This window comes from Aspergillus affinis (genome assembly GCF_023601865.1).
Source record: "Aspergillus affinis strain CMG 70 chromosome Unknown NODE_67_length_188854_cov_85_389176, whole genome shotgun sequence".
Classification (NCBI taxonomy): Eukaryota; Fungi; Ascomycota; class Eurotiomycetes; order Eurotiales; family Aspergillaceae; genus Aspergillus; species Aspergillus affinis.
Genome location: NW_026515848.1, coordinates 26165 through 39956, shown reverse-complemented (window position 1 = coordinate 39956; position 13792 = coordinate 26165). Strand labels below are relative to the sequence as shown.

The window sequence follows — 13792 nt, the reverse complement described above, 5'->3', positions numbered from 1 at the left end:
TCCGTTCCTCTCCCCACACCTCGCCGTCATCCTCGACCCCAACGCCTTTTGCCTTTTCTCTCTCTCTCTCTCTATCTTCCTCCCTCGCCCTGGTCCTCGCCCTCCGACTCCTTTCTGCCTTCTCTCTTTCCTCCTCTCCGCTTCTTCCTTCTACCCGGTCATCCATCTCGTTTGACCTCTCATCTCATCTCATCCTTCTCGACCGCCCCATTCAACAAGACTGGAGTTCGGTCGCTTCCGAAACACGGGCGGTCGACTGGCGCATTGAGGTAAGTTTTAGTCAAGATTTATGCTTGTCGTTTGCCTCGAACTATTTTTCTTTTTACTTCTGGCTCGATCTCGATCGTCTGTGGCCAATCTGATGATCTGTTGTGGTACGATGGCTGACTCGCGCTCTTTCGCTTGCTGTAGATACCTGCGCCAGCCCGGACACCCGTGGGCCGCGTGGGAAGATGAACTCGCTGAATATTCTGTCGTCCCGAGTCATTGGCCAATCGTCAAATTCCAACCGTAGCCGTCAGCGATCTCGTTCGCAAGGAGACCTTCCTCCCCCGAGCTCGCCGGGCGATCTCGCAAAACTCCGGTCGTACAGTAGCATCGACTTCCATTCGCTAGATGTCACCGAGAAACTCGATGACAATGCGACCGGGACGACGGAATTTGGGGGTCCATTCGAGCACGTCCTAGATGAGAAGACGTCGCTAATCCGCGGAATCCATAAGGATGGCTCGCTTGTGACCAAAAGTTCCCTGGGCCTGGTTGCTCAGCGCTTTTTTGATGCGATCACCGAAACAATCAAGTTTCTCCTATCCACTTTGGCAGCTCCGGGGATATACGCAGCCCAGTGTTTCCGGGATGACAACGGCCAATATTCTCCTATGGCGCCGGTCCGGAAGCTGCACCAGGCGGTCTTTGGATCCAAGGCAACAGGCAGCAAAGGCAGCTCACCCAAACGGACCAGTAACAATCGGCGAGGCAGCTCTGCCCGAAAGTTCAAGGGCCACGCATCCCGGGAATCAATCGCATCCAGCACCTCCGAGTCCGATAATGATCGTCGGGCAGTGAAGGGTCTCACAAGTGGTAATCATCGGACCTTGAAGGCGAAATCTACAGGCTTGGAGCCGGTGTCCGATGAGAGGGCTCCTCGTCGTTCAATCCGAATCAAACTGCACAACGAAGAGGCCCTGCAACGTCAACGACACCGTCGAGCGCAGAGCGCCGATCTGGGGTCATCGTCGGCTTCGCATAATGGAACGCAAGGGGCACTCAACATCGATAATCTGAAGTCTCCGACATCTCCATCGGTGCATCGAGTGGACAGATACCCCCATTCTCCGGTGCCTCCGCGGCCGCTGATCCCGCCACGTATCCCGTCATACACTGCTACTTCTCGCGGATCCCGGGTCCCTCAAAAGACCTTGGTTCTTGACTTGGACGAAACTCTTATCCATTCTCTGGCCAAGGGGGGTCGTATGTCTAGCGGCCATATGGTTGAGGTCAAGCTGGCCACGCCGATGACTACTGCTCTGACTCCGGGTGCTCCGCCCACGACTCTGGGACCGCAACACCCCATCCTCTACTACGTCCACAAGCGGCCACACTGCGATGACTTCCTCCGCAAGATCTGCAAATGGTACAAGCTGGTCATCTTTACCGCCAGCGTGCAAGAATACGCCGATCCCGTCATCGACTGGCTGGAACAAGAGCGGAAATTTTTCCACGCCCGGTATTACCGCCAGCACTGCACCTTCCGCAACGGCGCGTATATCAAAGACCTCAGCTCGGTGGAACCTGACCTGAGTAAAGTAATGATCTTGGATAACAGTCCCATGAGCTACATATTTCACGAAGGTACGGTTTTCCCTTCTTTTCAGGTTTTGTTCTTGTCATACACAAATCACTAACACTATACCCGCTTGTTTAGATAACGCCATTCCCATCGAAGGCTGGATCAATGACCCTACTGACAACGGACTCCTCCATCTGATCCCTATGCTGGAAGCTTTGCAGTATGTGACCGATGTGCGGGCACCCCTGGCATTACGTAGGGGAGAGACAGAAGCATAGCCTAGAGACAGGGTATATCATGATGATGAGAGGGTAACCGCCAAAGCAAGCTTTTTTTTTAAAAAAAAAGAGAGAGAGACGCACAAAGACCCAAAACCCCCCCCGGGAAAAAAAGTATACAGGCTTGTTTGATATTGACGAAAGTCTTATTGCATCATCCATAGTTGTGCTTCTTATTCACGTCATTGTAAAGAAAGCTGATTGAAAGCATGAGAAGTGTTAAGCATCACTCTTCATACCCCCGTTTCATTTTGATGTCTTACTTCTTGGATGCTCGGTGTTTGTTCTTTTCTTTCTTTTCTTTTTCTCTTCTCTTTTTTTTTCTTTCTCAAAGACTCAACTTACTTCTCCTTGTAATTTTTACCTTTTATTTCTGAGATCTCCTGTCCTCTTCTGTGGTTAGGTTTTATTTCCGTGTCGTTCTTACCGGTGGAAGTGATTGGATGAGGCTGCAATGGCCGTTACGAGTCAGGATTTGTTATTAATTGTATTTTTCTTCTTCTTTTCTTTCCGCATTTGCAAGGATCCTTCTACATGTATTTGATAATTTTGGTATTTTTTATGGTTCATGTACGAATATTATCACCTCTTCAACCACGCTACATGTCACATGTTCCTACCTAACCTGACCTGACCTTATTTACCGAGGTAAGGTACTTCTCCACCTACCTAACGACCTTCCATTTTACTGATACTTTGGTACCGGTTTTTTGAAAAATGAGGCATGGACCCATGGCTTCACGTGTCTGCCTTATGCAGTCGATCGGTCGGCTCTGGCGGTCTGCGTTGGTGTTCTAAAAAAAGCGACCGTATGAGGGTTGCAGATGAGGGATCGTAGAGATGCGAGATGGGGGCTAATTAGGTAGTTGACGCCAGGAAATAATTACTAGATCCGGTTAATATTTTCACTGGGGTAGATATCGTATGAATTGGACTTTAAGATATAATAGGTATTTGATGTCTATGTATTCGTAGTGGAAAACCTCATTCGTACATTCATCATTTTATAATTGACTATTTACGTGAGAATAGAAAATTGATCATAAACAGAAAAAGACTCGAAATCTAGAGCCCCTTGACCTGCTTGGCCTCCGTGAGAGCCTCCTTCAGAGCCGCAATGGCATTGTCAATATCTTGGCGTCCCGAGGTGACGCTGACGCCCATGTGACCGAATCGGATGTACTTGGTGGCCACCTCCTTGTGCAGACCGGCTGCGAAGATGACGCCGCGCTTCAGCAGACCGGGGAGCACGTCGGGCGGGGCCAGACCCTCCGGCAGCCAGATGGCCGTCATGGCGTGGGCCTGGTTCTCGGGTTTCGCGGCCAGCTGCGTCAGGCCGAGCTCGGCGACGGCGGCCTTGACGCGGTCGGAGGCCTGGGCGTGCACGGCGAACCGGTCCGCCATGGGGCGGGCGGTGATCTGGGACAGGGTGGTGTGCAGGGCATGGACAAGCTGGGTGGGCGGGGTGGCGAAGTAGGAGGGCTTGAGGTTCTCGTAGTTCTGCATGATGGGCAGCCAGTTGCCCAGCGAGGCGTAGTAGGAGGAGGGCGGGGTCTGGCGGGTCTTGAAGCGGTCCAGGGCGCGGCCGGACAGCATCAGGATGCTGAGGCCGGGCGGGCAACCGATGGCCTTCTGACTGGCCGTCAGCACGACGTCAATATCCCAGGCGTCGAATGCGATCTCCTCGCAGCCGACACTGCAGACACCGTCGACGACCACCAGGGTCTCGGGGCTGACGCGGCGCACGATCTCGGCCACGCGCTTGATGTCGCTCAGCACGCCGGTGGAGGTGTCGACGTGCGTGATGGTAATGACCTTGTAGGGCTTCTCCTTCAGGGCTTGCTCGATCTGCTCGAAGGACGGGCGGTCTCCGACGGGGGCCTTGATCTGGGTGGCATTGGCGCCGTAGGTTTCCAGGCACGAGGCGAAGGAGTCGGCGAAGTAGCCGGTGTGCAGGACGAGGGCGTTCTCGCCCTTCTCGATCAAGCTGGAGGCGACGATATCCCAGCCAAGGGTACCGCTACCCGAGATGACGAAGGGCTGCGCCGCCGGGCTGGTGGACTGGAAGAGCTTCCGAACCAAGCTCAACGTTTCGCCGAAGGTCTTGACGAAGCCGGGGCCGACGTGACTCTCACTATTGTACACCGTTAGTTTTGATTTTATTTTTGGTTATTTGTTTGGTTTTTTGAGTCATCCCCGGAGTTGAATAATGACGATGATGTATGTGAGGGGCATAGCGGGGAAGGGTGGGGGGAATGTAATTAAGAGACGGGAGGGAGGGAAAGGACTCACGCATAGTGGGACATAGATTGGAGGACGGCATCGTCGAATTCGATGGGACCGGGGATCAAGAGAGTAGGATGAGGAGCTTGGGACGACATGGTGGCGGGGGGGGACGGAGGAGGGTTGGATGAAGAGGGAGAAGGAGAAGGGGAGGGCGGAGATGAGCGATCGAGGGGCTTATATTCGATATCGTCGGGAGCGAGCGAGTTCCTCTCGGTCGAGAAGGGGGTGTTCAGCTCCGGCAGCGGCAGGCGTTGATCCAGGTGTCTGGAGATCAAACTCAAGCGCTGCGACGTCTGTTTGGTGGCCACCGTTCCGAGATGCTCGGCTCTTGACCCGAGAGCCCGCGGGGATAAGGAAGAGACGAGAAAGAATGGACAAGCTTGCCCTTTGAGTTTCCCGCCAGACGTGGAAAAGTCGGGTCGGGGATCGCCGGGTGCGTTGATTATTGGTGGATGAGAGTGAAGCTATACAATCTGAACGGGACTGGACAACCTGAGATAACTGAGGATGCAATTGCAGTGATTGTGGTTGTGGACACTCTCTGCTCAGGATAAAAAGGGGTGATGGTTGATATTTGTCGTTCTGATGGATTTTTCCCCCGGATTATTAAGTCACTATTCGCCCGCGTCTATCGGCCGGAAGAGAGCCACTAGGTACAGTATATCAGAGTAGTCGCTATTCAAGAACGGGCGGCGCCTTCCGTACTACGACCACCGCCGTCATCCGTCTACCGACTGCAATTGACTCATGACCTGTAGTAACTATGAGTCTTTGAGTCACTCAGCCCAACAGTCCTGAATACTACTACTGTAAGGAATAGATCGGCTTAATCCGTGGCGGCATCGGGAGTCTTCCCGAAGTATATATCGCCAGTGACATACCCTGATGTGTCATGGCCACGATAGGTATCAGCAAAGGTAATAGTACACCATTAAGAGTCCAGCAATCCAAACCCGAGAGTCGACAGTCATCTCAATCAATGACATGCCTTCATAGCAGCCATGAAGTCCAAGTCCAACTACGTATAGACTGAAGTAATAGCACCGATCCAAATAGGGCTTAGGGCTGGGCGGGCGGTGAGGCCTCCCCGCGACGACACCTGAGGAAGTAGGCATCCATTTAGTGTACCTTAGTAACGGAGAACGGAGTAGCCTTACGTCGTAAGCCGACCTGCTGTTGCTGTTGCTATTGCTGATAGCTCCCCTCCCTCTGGATCGGCTACTTTCCGTCTCTCCATGCGCCCTTGAATTTCCCCCTCCTTTCCGCCAATCGTTCTTTCTTTTTCAAAATGACCTCGCGCTTAGTCCTGGTCATTGGTGACCTGTTCATCCCTGACCGCGCTCCTGTAAGTGGCCGCCGACTTGCTCTCCGCCGCCCCTGCAGATATTATCTCCGCTTCCTGACTGACTGACTGACTTGCCATCACTAGGATCTTCCGGCCAAGGTACGCACTGTTCTGCTTCCTCTGGCTCATCGGACCCCACTCGTCCCTGACCGTTTGCATACGGCCGCTCTCAATTGACCACAATCTCTAGTTCCGCAAGCTCCTGACGCCGGGCAAGATTGGCCAGATCTTGTGCCTGGGCAACCTGACCGATCGCCATACCTTCGAATTTCTCCGCCAGGTCGCCCCCGACCTGCAATTGGTGAAGGGCGATTTCGACGTCGATTCCCCCAACCTTCCGCTCTCCAAAGTTGTGACCCACGGCAGCCTCCGCATCGGCTTCACCCATGGCCACACCATCATCCCGCCGGGCGACGCCGACGCCCTGCTGATTGCGGCGCGCCAAATGGATGTCGACATCTTGCTCTGGGGTGGTACCCATCGATTCGAGGCCTTCGAGATGGAGGGCAGATTCTTTGTGAACCCCGGAAGTGCCACGGGTGCCCTGAGTACGGGCTACTGGGCTGACGGAGAGGACCCAACGCCCAGTTTCTGCTTGATGGACGTAAGTGCGCCCCGTGAGACTCGTTGCAACGACCTTGCTTCGATACTAACGCGCCCGTCTAGATCCAAGGGGACGTGCTGGTGCTGTATGTTTATCAGCTCAAGACAGACGCCAACGGAGTCGAAACGGTCGCCGTCGAGAAGGTCTCGTACCGCAAGAACAACGTCCCGTCCTCATGAGTTGACTTTCTTACGTTCCTCTACCCACCCCCTTTCTTTGCTTGTATATACGCCATAGAAACAGACACGATTACGACACTCTAATTCAACTTGACGTTCTATCTGCCACCTGATTGAAGCTAGGGGTTTGTAAGATACGCGGGACCTCTCAAAAATCGGGCGCATTCCGTGCTGCTACGAGCGCAGAGTATCGTCTCAAAGTTGCTCCAGAAGGTATTCCGACTATCATTGCTACCAGAAGCATGTCCGATGTAAAGAGCTGGAAGCACCTGGGTTTAGCGTCTCTACGTGGCAGTCGAGAGGTATTCTGGCGAGGATTTGGTGTAATAGAAAAAAAGAAACGAAAATAAAAGAACAGAAGAAGAGAGAACAAAAGAGAGAAGAAAACCAAAGAAGAGAAACAATCAAGGTCATGATTAAATCGGAATGTATCGACAGCAGGAGGTGGTTCTGTTCTGCCCGGATGACAAAAGTCGCTAAGCCGAAAAGAGCAGCAGTGACTTCGGCGTCGATCCAAACGCGGGTGTCAAGTTCATTGACCTGCGGCCTCTCTTTTCACTTCATTCCCTTGTCGCATTTCTTCTCCTTTCTCTCCCTTCAACCCACAGAGTCTGCATCTGCATTGGCTTTGGGTTGTTCTTTGTCTCGCTTCTCCTTAAGAAAAAAACCCCTTCCCCGCCTACTCCATCCGGTGGATCAACTTCCCTTCGAGTTTTTCCCCCTCCGTGCGAACTTGCGGGTTGAATTAGACAGAGGGAAACACTGCTTCCCTATCACACAAGCACAATGAATACGGAAGAGCACGAGATCAAGGATGAGCGCCTCGAGACCCACGAGGAGGGTGGTGACGACGAGGTAAGTTTTTCTATTCCATGCTGGGGCCATGATTCCAGCATCCCGAGCCTACACCGCAAGCAGTATCACGATGCTTTCGCTATGTGTCTTCTGAAAACCTACCGTTCCAACCATGCCTTCTTTTACTAATGTACCCCGTTTGATGTCTAGGAGGAGATTGAGGCGATGAAGAAGCGGGTAGCCGAGATGGAATCCGAAGCTGCGAAGCTGCGCGAAATGCAGGCCACCCTTGACCAGCAATCCGAGAACCTACGAGAGGACAAAGAGGAGATCGATGCCCGGAGTATCTTCGTCGGCAACGTCGACTACGGAGCTTCGCCCGAGGAAATCCAAGCACACTTCCAGAGCTGCGGTTCGATAAACCGCGTCACCATTCTGTTGGATAAATTCACGGGTCAACCCAAGGGGTGGGTACCGCCGTCTCCGTGTCTAGCTGGATACTGGATGGTGAGATCGGAGGCTGATTGTCTGCTTTTAGGTACGCCTATGTAGAGTTCGCCGAGCCCAGCCTGGTGGCTCAGGCACTTGTTCTGAACGAGAGTGTGTTCCGCGGCCGGAATCTCAAGGTGAGTGTCGTCCTGCCAATCCTCCGCCCAGATGGTCAAGTCCAACCCACTAACTTAATCCCGGTTCAGGTCGTCCCCAAACGAACCAATGTTCCTGGAATGGCTCGAGGCCGCGGACGAGGTGGCTTCCGGGGTGGACGTGGCTTCCACCGAGGCGGCGGAGGCTTCCCCCCTCGCGGAGGCTATCGCGGCGGCTACCGCGGCCGGGGTCGGGGCTACGCGCCCTATTAAGGAGGGCAAAGCCATGCGAGCAGCCTTAGAACAAGCCGACAGCACTCCGACGGACGAATCTCCGACGTACGGCAGGAGGCGAGAGGACCGAGGGAGCGAAAGCGGGCCGCGACGAACGAACAGGCTCGAAGAAGACGAGGCAATCTCTCCGATCTCATGAAACAGATCTTTGGAGTTGGGGGACTAGGGTGTACTACTTGTATGATAACCATCTGGCAAGCTTCGGACTGGGCAAGATGGGCGGACCACCGCAATTGCTGATTTTCTGTGATATCATCGTCTTTTCCTACGTTTTTTTTCTTCTTTTTTTCTTCTTTTTTTCTTCTTTTTCTTTCTTTTTTCTATTTTTCTATTCTTTTTTCTTCTTCCTTAAAAACCCAAATCGATCTCGGTCATAGTAGTTTGAGCCACCGGTCAGGCGTTCATCCTCCGGGGCCATTGAATTGGCTGGTAAAATCCTTCGACTTGGACAAGAACGGAGCGGGTCAGGTGAGATGACGTATTGGATTTCCCGCCCTCACCGTTCGGACGTTGTAGTTACGGAGTAGTTAGTAGTGTGTATTAGCAGTGTGTACACAGTAGAGAACTAGAGATCCCAGGAGCCGGACCGACTGGGTTGCTATTTTCATTCGGAGGTTGTAGGGGACCCACGGTAGCGCCAAAGAAACGAAGCTACTCTCAACTCCAGAAACAAGCAGGACTTGCAGGGTACGTGGGAGGTACACGGAGGGGGAGGGTAAGGGATGGCTCTGGTACGTAATTGGACGTACGCAACCATTCCGTCACGAAATCCTAGCATTTCCCGTGTAGCTTACTCTCTCTTACTGAACAGTAGTTACCGTACTAGGGAGCAAAGATATTTTAGGATCCTGTAGGTCCTCTGTAGGATCGCGTTGAGGTCCTCAGGCCGGTTGAATTCTGCTGCCTTGTCCGGACCTCCCCAGGAAACTAGACCTTTCTGGGCTGACCACCACGCGGGGTTTTTTCTGGTTGTCTGTAGCCGCCCACGCGAGGCACGCCGGGCATGGCAGAATTCAATTCACCAGAATGAATTGGAAATTGGAAATTGGAAAGGGATCTAATTCATCCCTGGCGGGGTTCCTCAGGTGCTAACGAGTGGACTCTTTAGGAGGTACCGACGAGGTACTTCGTCGGTACTTCGGGACCGTTAACGGTCAATACGAGGGAACCTTGACTTGACGGGATCTTCCATTGAGGACAACAACAAGAGTAGATAGAGTAGGAAGAGTATTATAGAATAGAAGGAGTAGAATTGTAAATAATTCCTCTCCCCCTCCCTTCGCCACTACACCGAATACTCCGGTGATTGGCTAAAGGCGGAGGCAACGTCAAGACTGGGTGCTCAGCCCCGGTAGTCCTAGTCCTAGTAGTGGCAGTACTCACTCACTCCGTCAAGTGTTCAGCCTTAGTCAACCTCAACTCCCCCGTTAGTTATCGCCAAACCTCATCGCTGCTTTTCCCTCTCTCGTCCATCCCGTCGCTTCCATCTATCTCGCTCGCTCCCCTTTCTACCATCTTTCCTTCCCCCCTCTCCTCCCTCGTTTCTTCCCTTTCGCTCTCCTTCTCCCTCTCCGTCTCCCGCGCCCGTTCGTTCGCCGCCACGCAGCCCCCATTTTGTTCCCTCCATCCTGTCCTGTCCGGGAGACCTGGACTGTTCTCGGTGTCCCGTGTCTGTGGACGGCGGTGGATGCGCACGCCGCAATTTACCTCCCAGGCTCGTCCTTGTTCGGCCGTTGACTTCCGGAGCCTTTGTCCCGCCAACATCATCTCCTCTTTCCCTTGAGCATGGGTTCCAATCTACCTGCGTGAGTCTTTTCGTCCCCGCTTTCCCGTCGGTTCTCCGAATCGATCGCTCCCGATTTGCCAGAAATTGCCGTGCTTTTGATGGTCAATGTGCTGACGGGTTCATCATTGGAATTGCAGCCAGCCGAACCTCAGGGTCACCAGTGAGATCCCCCCTCCCCCACCACCATTTTCTTGCTCGAAGAAAATCATGAACGCCACAAATAAAATGACTTCGGATACCGACCGGAATTCAAAACTGACCATTTCTCCTTTGCCTTTCTACAGTTATCGCGGCAGATGGGCTATACAAGCGCGATGTCTTCCGTATGTTCTGCATCGATGCTTCCCCTCCTCGTATCGTTCGGGGTTTTCTCTCGAAAGACGCGGTGACTAACTAACCTTTCCTTCGCTCTTTTGACAGGATTTCCCGATCCGTTCGCAGTGGCCACCGTCGGTGGTGAGCAGACTCACACCACCTCGGTCATCAAAAAGACATTGAATCCGTATTGGAATGAGATGTTCGACCTGTAAGCACCTCTTGAGAAACCCGTCGTGGAGGCATCTTCCCCGGCTGATCCCGTTCTTTGCGACCCATAGGCGAGTCAACGAAGACAGCATCCTCGCGATTCAGATTTTCGATCAGAAAAAGTTCAAGAAGAAGGATCAGGGATTCCTTGGCGTCATCAACGTCCGCATCGGCGATGTAATCGATTTACAAATGGGTGGTGATGGTGAGTTCTCACTGAAGCTGGCCATTCGAACCTTCCATGATGAAAGCGTGGCTGGTATAGATGAAACAAAACAGAACTGGCACTGACCTTGCCATTCTCTTGCGCCTAGAAATGCTCACCAGGGACTTGAAGAAGTCCAATGACAACCTTGTTGTGCACGGGAAACTGATCATCAATCTGTCTACTAATCTCAGTACCCCGAACACCAACCAAGCCAACGGAAGTATGAACCGGTCACATCTCCAGTCCTCGACATCTAGCGGCCTCGTGCCCCAGGCCCCGGCATCGACTTCGCATCCTCCCCCGCCACCTGTCGATTCCCCCGCTGCTGCGTCGAACCCATCCCTCAACCCGCAGCGCGTGCCGTCGGGAACTCGACCTTCGAGTACGGTGATCCCCCCCAACGGAGGCCCCGCGCCCCCGAACGGCCAGCAAGGCTCTCGCACCAACCTTTCGTCCTTCGAAGACAGCCAAGGACGCCTGCCGGCTGGCTGGGAGCGCCGGGAAGACAACCTGGGGAGAACGTACTACGTTGATCATAACACGCGGACCACGACCTGGACCCGACCGTCGGCGAACTACAATGAGCAGACGCAACGCAATCAACGCGAAGCCAACATGCAACTGGAGCGACGAGCTCACCAGAGCCGTATGCTGCCGGAGGACCGAACGGGCGCCAGCTCGCCGAACTTGCAGGAGAATCAGCAACATTCGTCGCCGCAACAGCAGGCTGCCACCCCGCCGGCCGGTGGGAGTGCAAACGCGGTGTCCATGATGGCCACGGGAGCGACCACTGCAGGCACTGGTGAGCTTCCGCCCGGGTGGGAGCAACGGACGACGCCGGAGGGACGACCGTACTTCGTCGACCACAACACCCGGACCACGACCTGGGTGGACCCCCGCCGGCAGCAGTACATCCGCATGTACGGACAGAATGCCAACGGCAACAACACCACCATTCAGCAACAGCCCGTGTCCCAGCTGGGACCGCTTCCGAGTGGGTGGGAAATGCGTCTGACGAACACGGCCCGAGTCTACTTCGTCGACCACAACACCAAGACGACCACCTGGGATGACCCCCGCCTGCCGTCGTCGCTGGACCAAGGCGTTCCGCAGTACAAGCGTGACTTTAGACGCAAGTTGATCTACTTCCGGTCGCAGCCCGCCTTGCGAATCATGTCCGGACAATGCCATGTTAAGGTGCGCCGCAACAACATCTTCGAAGACTCGTACGCGGAGATCATGCGGCAGAGCGCTTCGGACTTGAAGAAGCGGTTGATGATCAAATTCGACGGCGAAGACGGTCTGGACTACGGCGGTCTTTCTCGGTAGGTTTTCCAAAAACCGATCTTGCAGGCGATTTCTTGCTAACCACCGCATAGTGAATTCTTCTTCCTCCTTTCGCACGAAATGTTTAACCCGTTCTATTGTCTTTTCGAGTACTCCGCACATGATAATTATACCCTGCAAATTAATCCCCATTCAGGTGTCAACCCGGAACATCTGAACTACTTCAAGTTCATCGGACGTGTGGTTGGATTAGCCATCTTCCACCGCCGCTTCCTCGACTCTTTCTTCATCGGAGCCTTCTACAAGATGATGCTCCGCAAGAAGGTCTCGTTGCAGGACATGGAGGGTGTCGACGAGGACTTGCACCGCAATTTGGCATGGACCATGTACGTGACTCCTGTCCCATTCGGAACGATGGCGGCTGAGCTAACTGAATGAATAGAGATAACGATATCGACGGGATTTTAGAGTTGACCTTCTCGGTGGACGACGAGAAGTTCGGCGAGCGTCGCACGATTGACTTGAAGCCGGGAGGTCGAGACATCCCCGTGACCAACGAAAACAAGCACGAATATGTTGAGTACGTATTCTTGAACTCTCTTTCTTCGGTTCTCATACTAATTTATGTAGGTTGGTGACGGAATGGAAGATCGTGAAGCGCGTTGAGGAGCAATTCAATGCCTTCATGTCCGGCTTCAACGAGCTGATCCCGGCGGATCTGGTGAACGTGTTCGACGAGCGCGAACTGGAGTTGCTGATCGGTGGTATTGCGGATATCGATGTTGACGACTGGAAGAAGCACACCGACTACCGTGGCTACCAGGAGCAGGACGAGGTGATCCAGAACTTCTGGAAGATTGTCCGCACGTGGGATGCAGAACAGAAGTCTCGACTGCTTCAGTTCACCACGGGTACTTCGCGTATTCCGGTCAACGGATTCAAGGATCTTCAAGGGTCGGACGGACCGCGACGATTCACGATTGAAAAATCGGGCGATCCGGCGGCGCTGCCCAAGTCCCACACATGGTATGTTTTTCTCCTGATGTTTTCTCAATAGTCACTAACCAGAAATAGTTTCAATCGGTTGGATCTTCCGCCGTACAAGACCCACGATGCCTTGGAGCACAAGATGTCCATTGCCGTGGAGGAAACGCTTGGATTCGGCCAGGAGTAGACGAAATGAAGATGTCTTGCATTACAAATACAGCCCCGGGCTTGCCTTTCTATAATAATCCCGACCGGCCGACGGAGACGGAAGCGTTGCAAGAAGTTTGAATTGGAGAGCGTATTGATTTGCGAGGTGTGAGGCAGCACCGTCGACTCTCGTTGATTTATTCCCCCCTTCGTTTGATTGTTGCATGTGGCGGTTCTTGGAGCAGATACATGTTATACGCGGGTCTTTTTCGATGGCTTTTTTTTTCTTCTCTTATTATCTATCCTCCTTTCTTTTCATGTCTTCCCTTTTTTTTATTTTTTTTTTTATTCGTGGTTGAACTTTGTATATACTGTGTATTATTGTCCGAGGGACCCTGACCATTTGACTTGAGTCCGAGAGCAAGAACCCTTTGACCGAGTAAAGACCCCGGGTTGCTTCTGATGTGTCTAATTATAGAGGTCCTACCTGCACGTCCGTTTCTGTAGGTTCAATAATGGGCAGTGGTGGCACTTCTGATGTCTCACCTGGGCTGCCAATAGTTTCCCAGCGACATGCATGCGCGAGTCAATATTGCACGGACTGATTCTCACCTGATTGAAGTGTAACTCTGCAGATGGTTGAGATAAAAAGCTGCCGTCCTCGTTCTTTCTGCTCTGTTTCTTTTCCTTTTTCTTTC

The 13792-nt window shown here is 53.1% G+C and overlaps 5 protein-coding genes across 5 annotated transcripts; 4 read left to right on the top strand and 1 right to left on the bottom strand.

Annotated features, from left to right (window-relative positions):
* Positions 1–452: 452 nt before the first annotated feature.
* Positions 453–2067, top strand: nemA (Nem1-Spo7 phosphatase catalytic subunit NEM1; the record flags this gene model as incomplete). Its single annotated transcript, XM_053101980.1, has 2 exons — positions 453–1851; positions 1925–2067. The coding sequence occupies 2 exons, from the start codon at positions 453–455 to the stop codon at positions 2065–2067; spliced, it is 1542 nt and encodes a 513-aa protein (XP_052954458.1).
* Positions 2068–3132: 1065 nt separating this feature from the next.
* On the bottom strand, positions 3133–4448 carry KD926_009350 (alanine--glyoxylate transaminase; the record flags this gene model as incomplete). The annotated part of the gene is made up of 2 exons (XM_053101979.1): positions 3133–4201; positions 4360–4448. The coding sequence occupies 2 exons, from the start codon at positions 4446–4448 to the stop codon at positions 3133–3135; spliced, it is 1158 nt and encodes a 385-aa protein (XP_052954457.1).
* Positions 4449–5641: 1193 nt separating this feature from the next.
* Positions 5642–6481, top strand: KD926_009349 (vacuolar protein sorting-associated protein 29; the record flags this gene model as incomplete). Its single annotated transcript, XM_053101978.1, has 4 exons — positions 5642–5698; positions 5783–5839; positions 5889–6302; positions 6365–6481. The coding sequence occupies 4 exons, from the start codon at positions 5642–5644 to the stop codon at positions 6479–6481; spliced, it is 645 nt and encodes a 214-aa protein (XP_052954456.1).
* A 786-nt stretch (positions 6482–7267) lies between these two features.
* KD926_009348 (polyadenylate-binding protein) lies at positions 7268–8133 on the top strand (the record flags this gene model as incomplete). Its single annotated transcript, XM_053101977.1, has 4 exons — positions 7268–7336; positions 7487–7755; positions 7815–7902; positions 7972–8133. 4 exons carry the CDS (start codon positions 7268–7270, stop codon positions 8131–8133), a joined length of 588 nt encoding a protein of 195 aa, XP_052954455.1.
* Positions 8134–10455: 2322 nt separating this feature from the next.
* KD926_009347 (NEDD4 family E3 ubiquitin-protein ligase) lies at positions 10456–13134 on the top strand (the record flags this gene model as incomplete). The annotated part of the gene is made up of 7 exons (XM_053101975.1): positions 10456–10466; positions 10537–10724; positions 10780–11998; positions 12053–12346; positions 12403–12540; positions 12591–12986; positions 13035–13134. The coding sequence occupies 7 exons, from the start codon at positions 10456–10458 to the stop codon at positions 13132–13134; spliced, it is 2346 nt and encodes a 781-aa protein (XP_052954454.1).
* Positions 13135–13792: the final 658 nt, after the last annotated feature.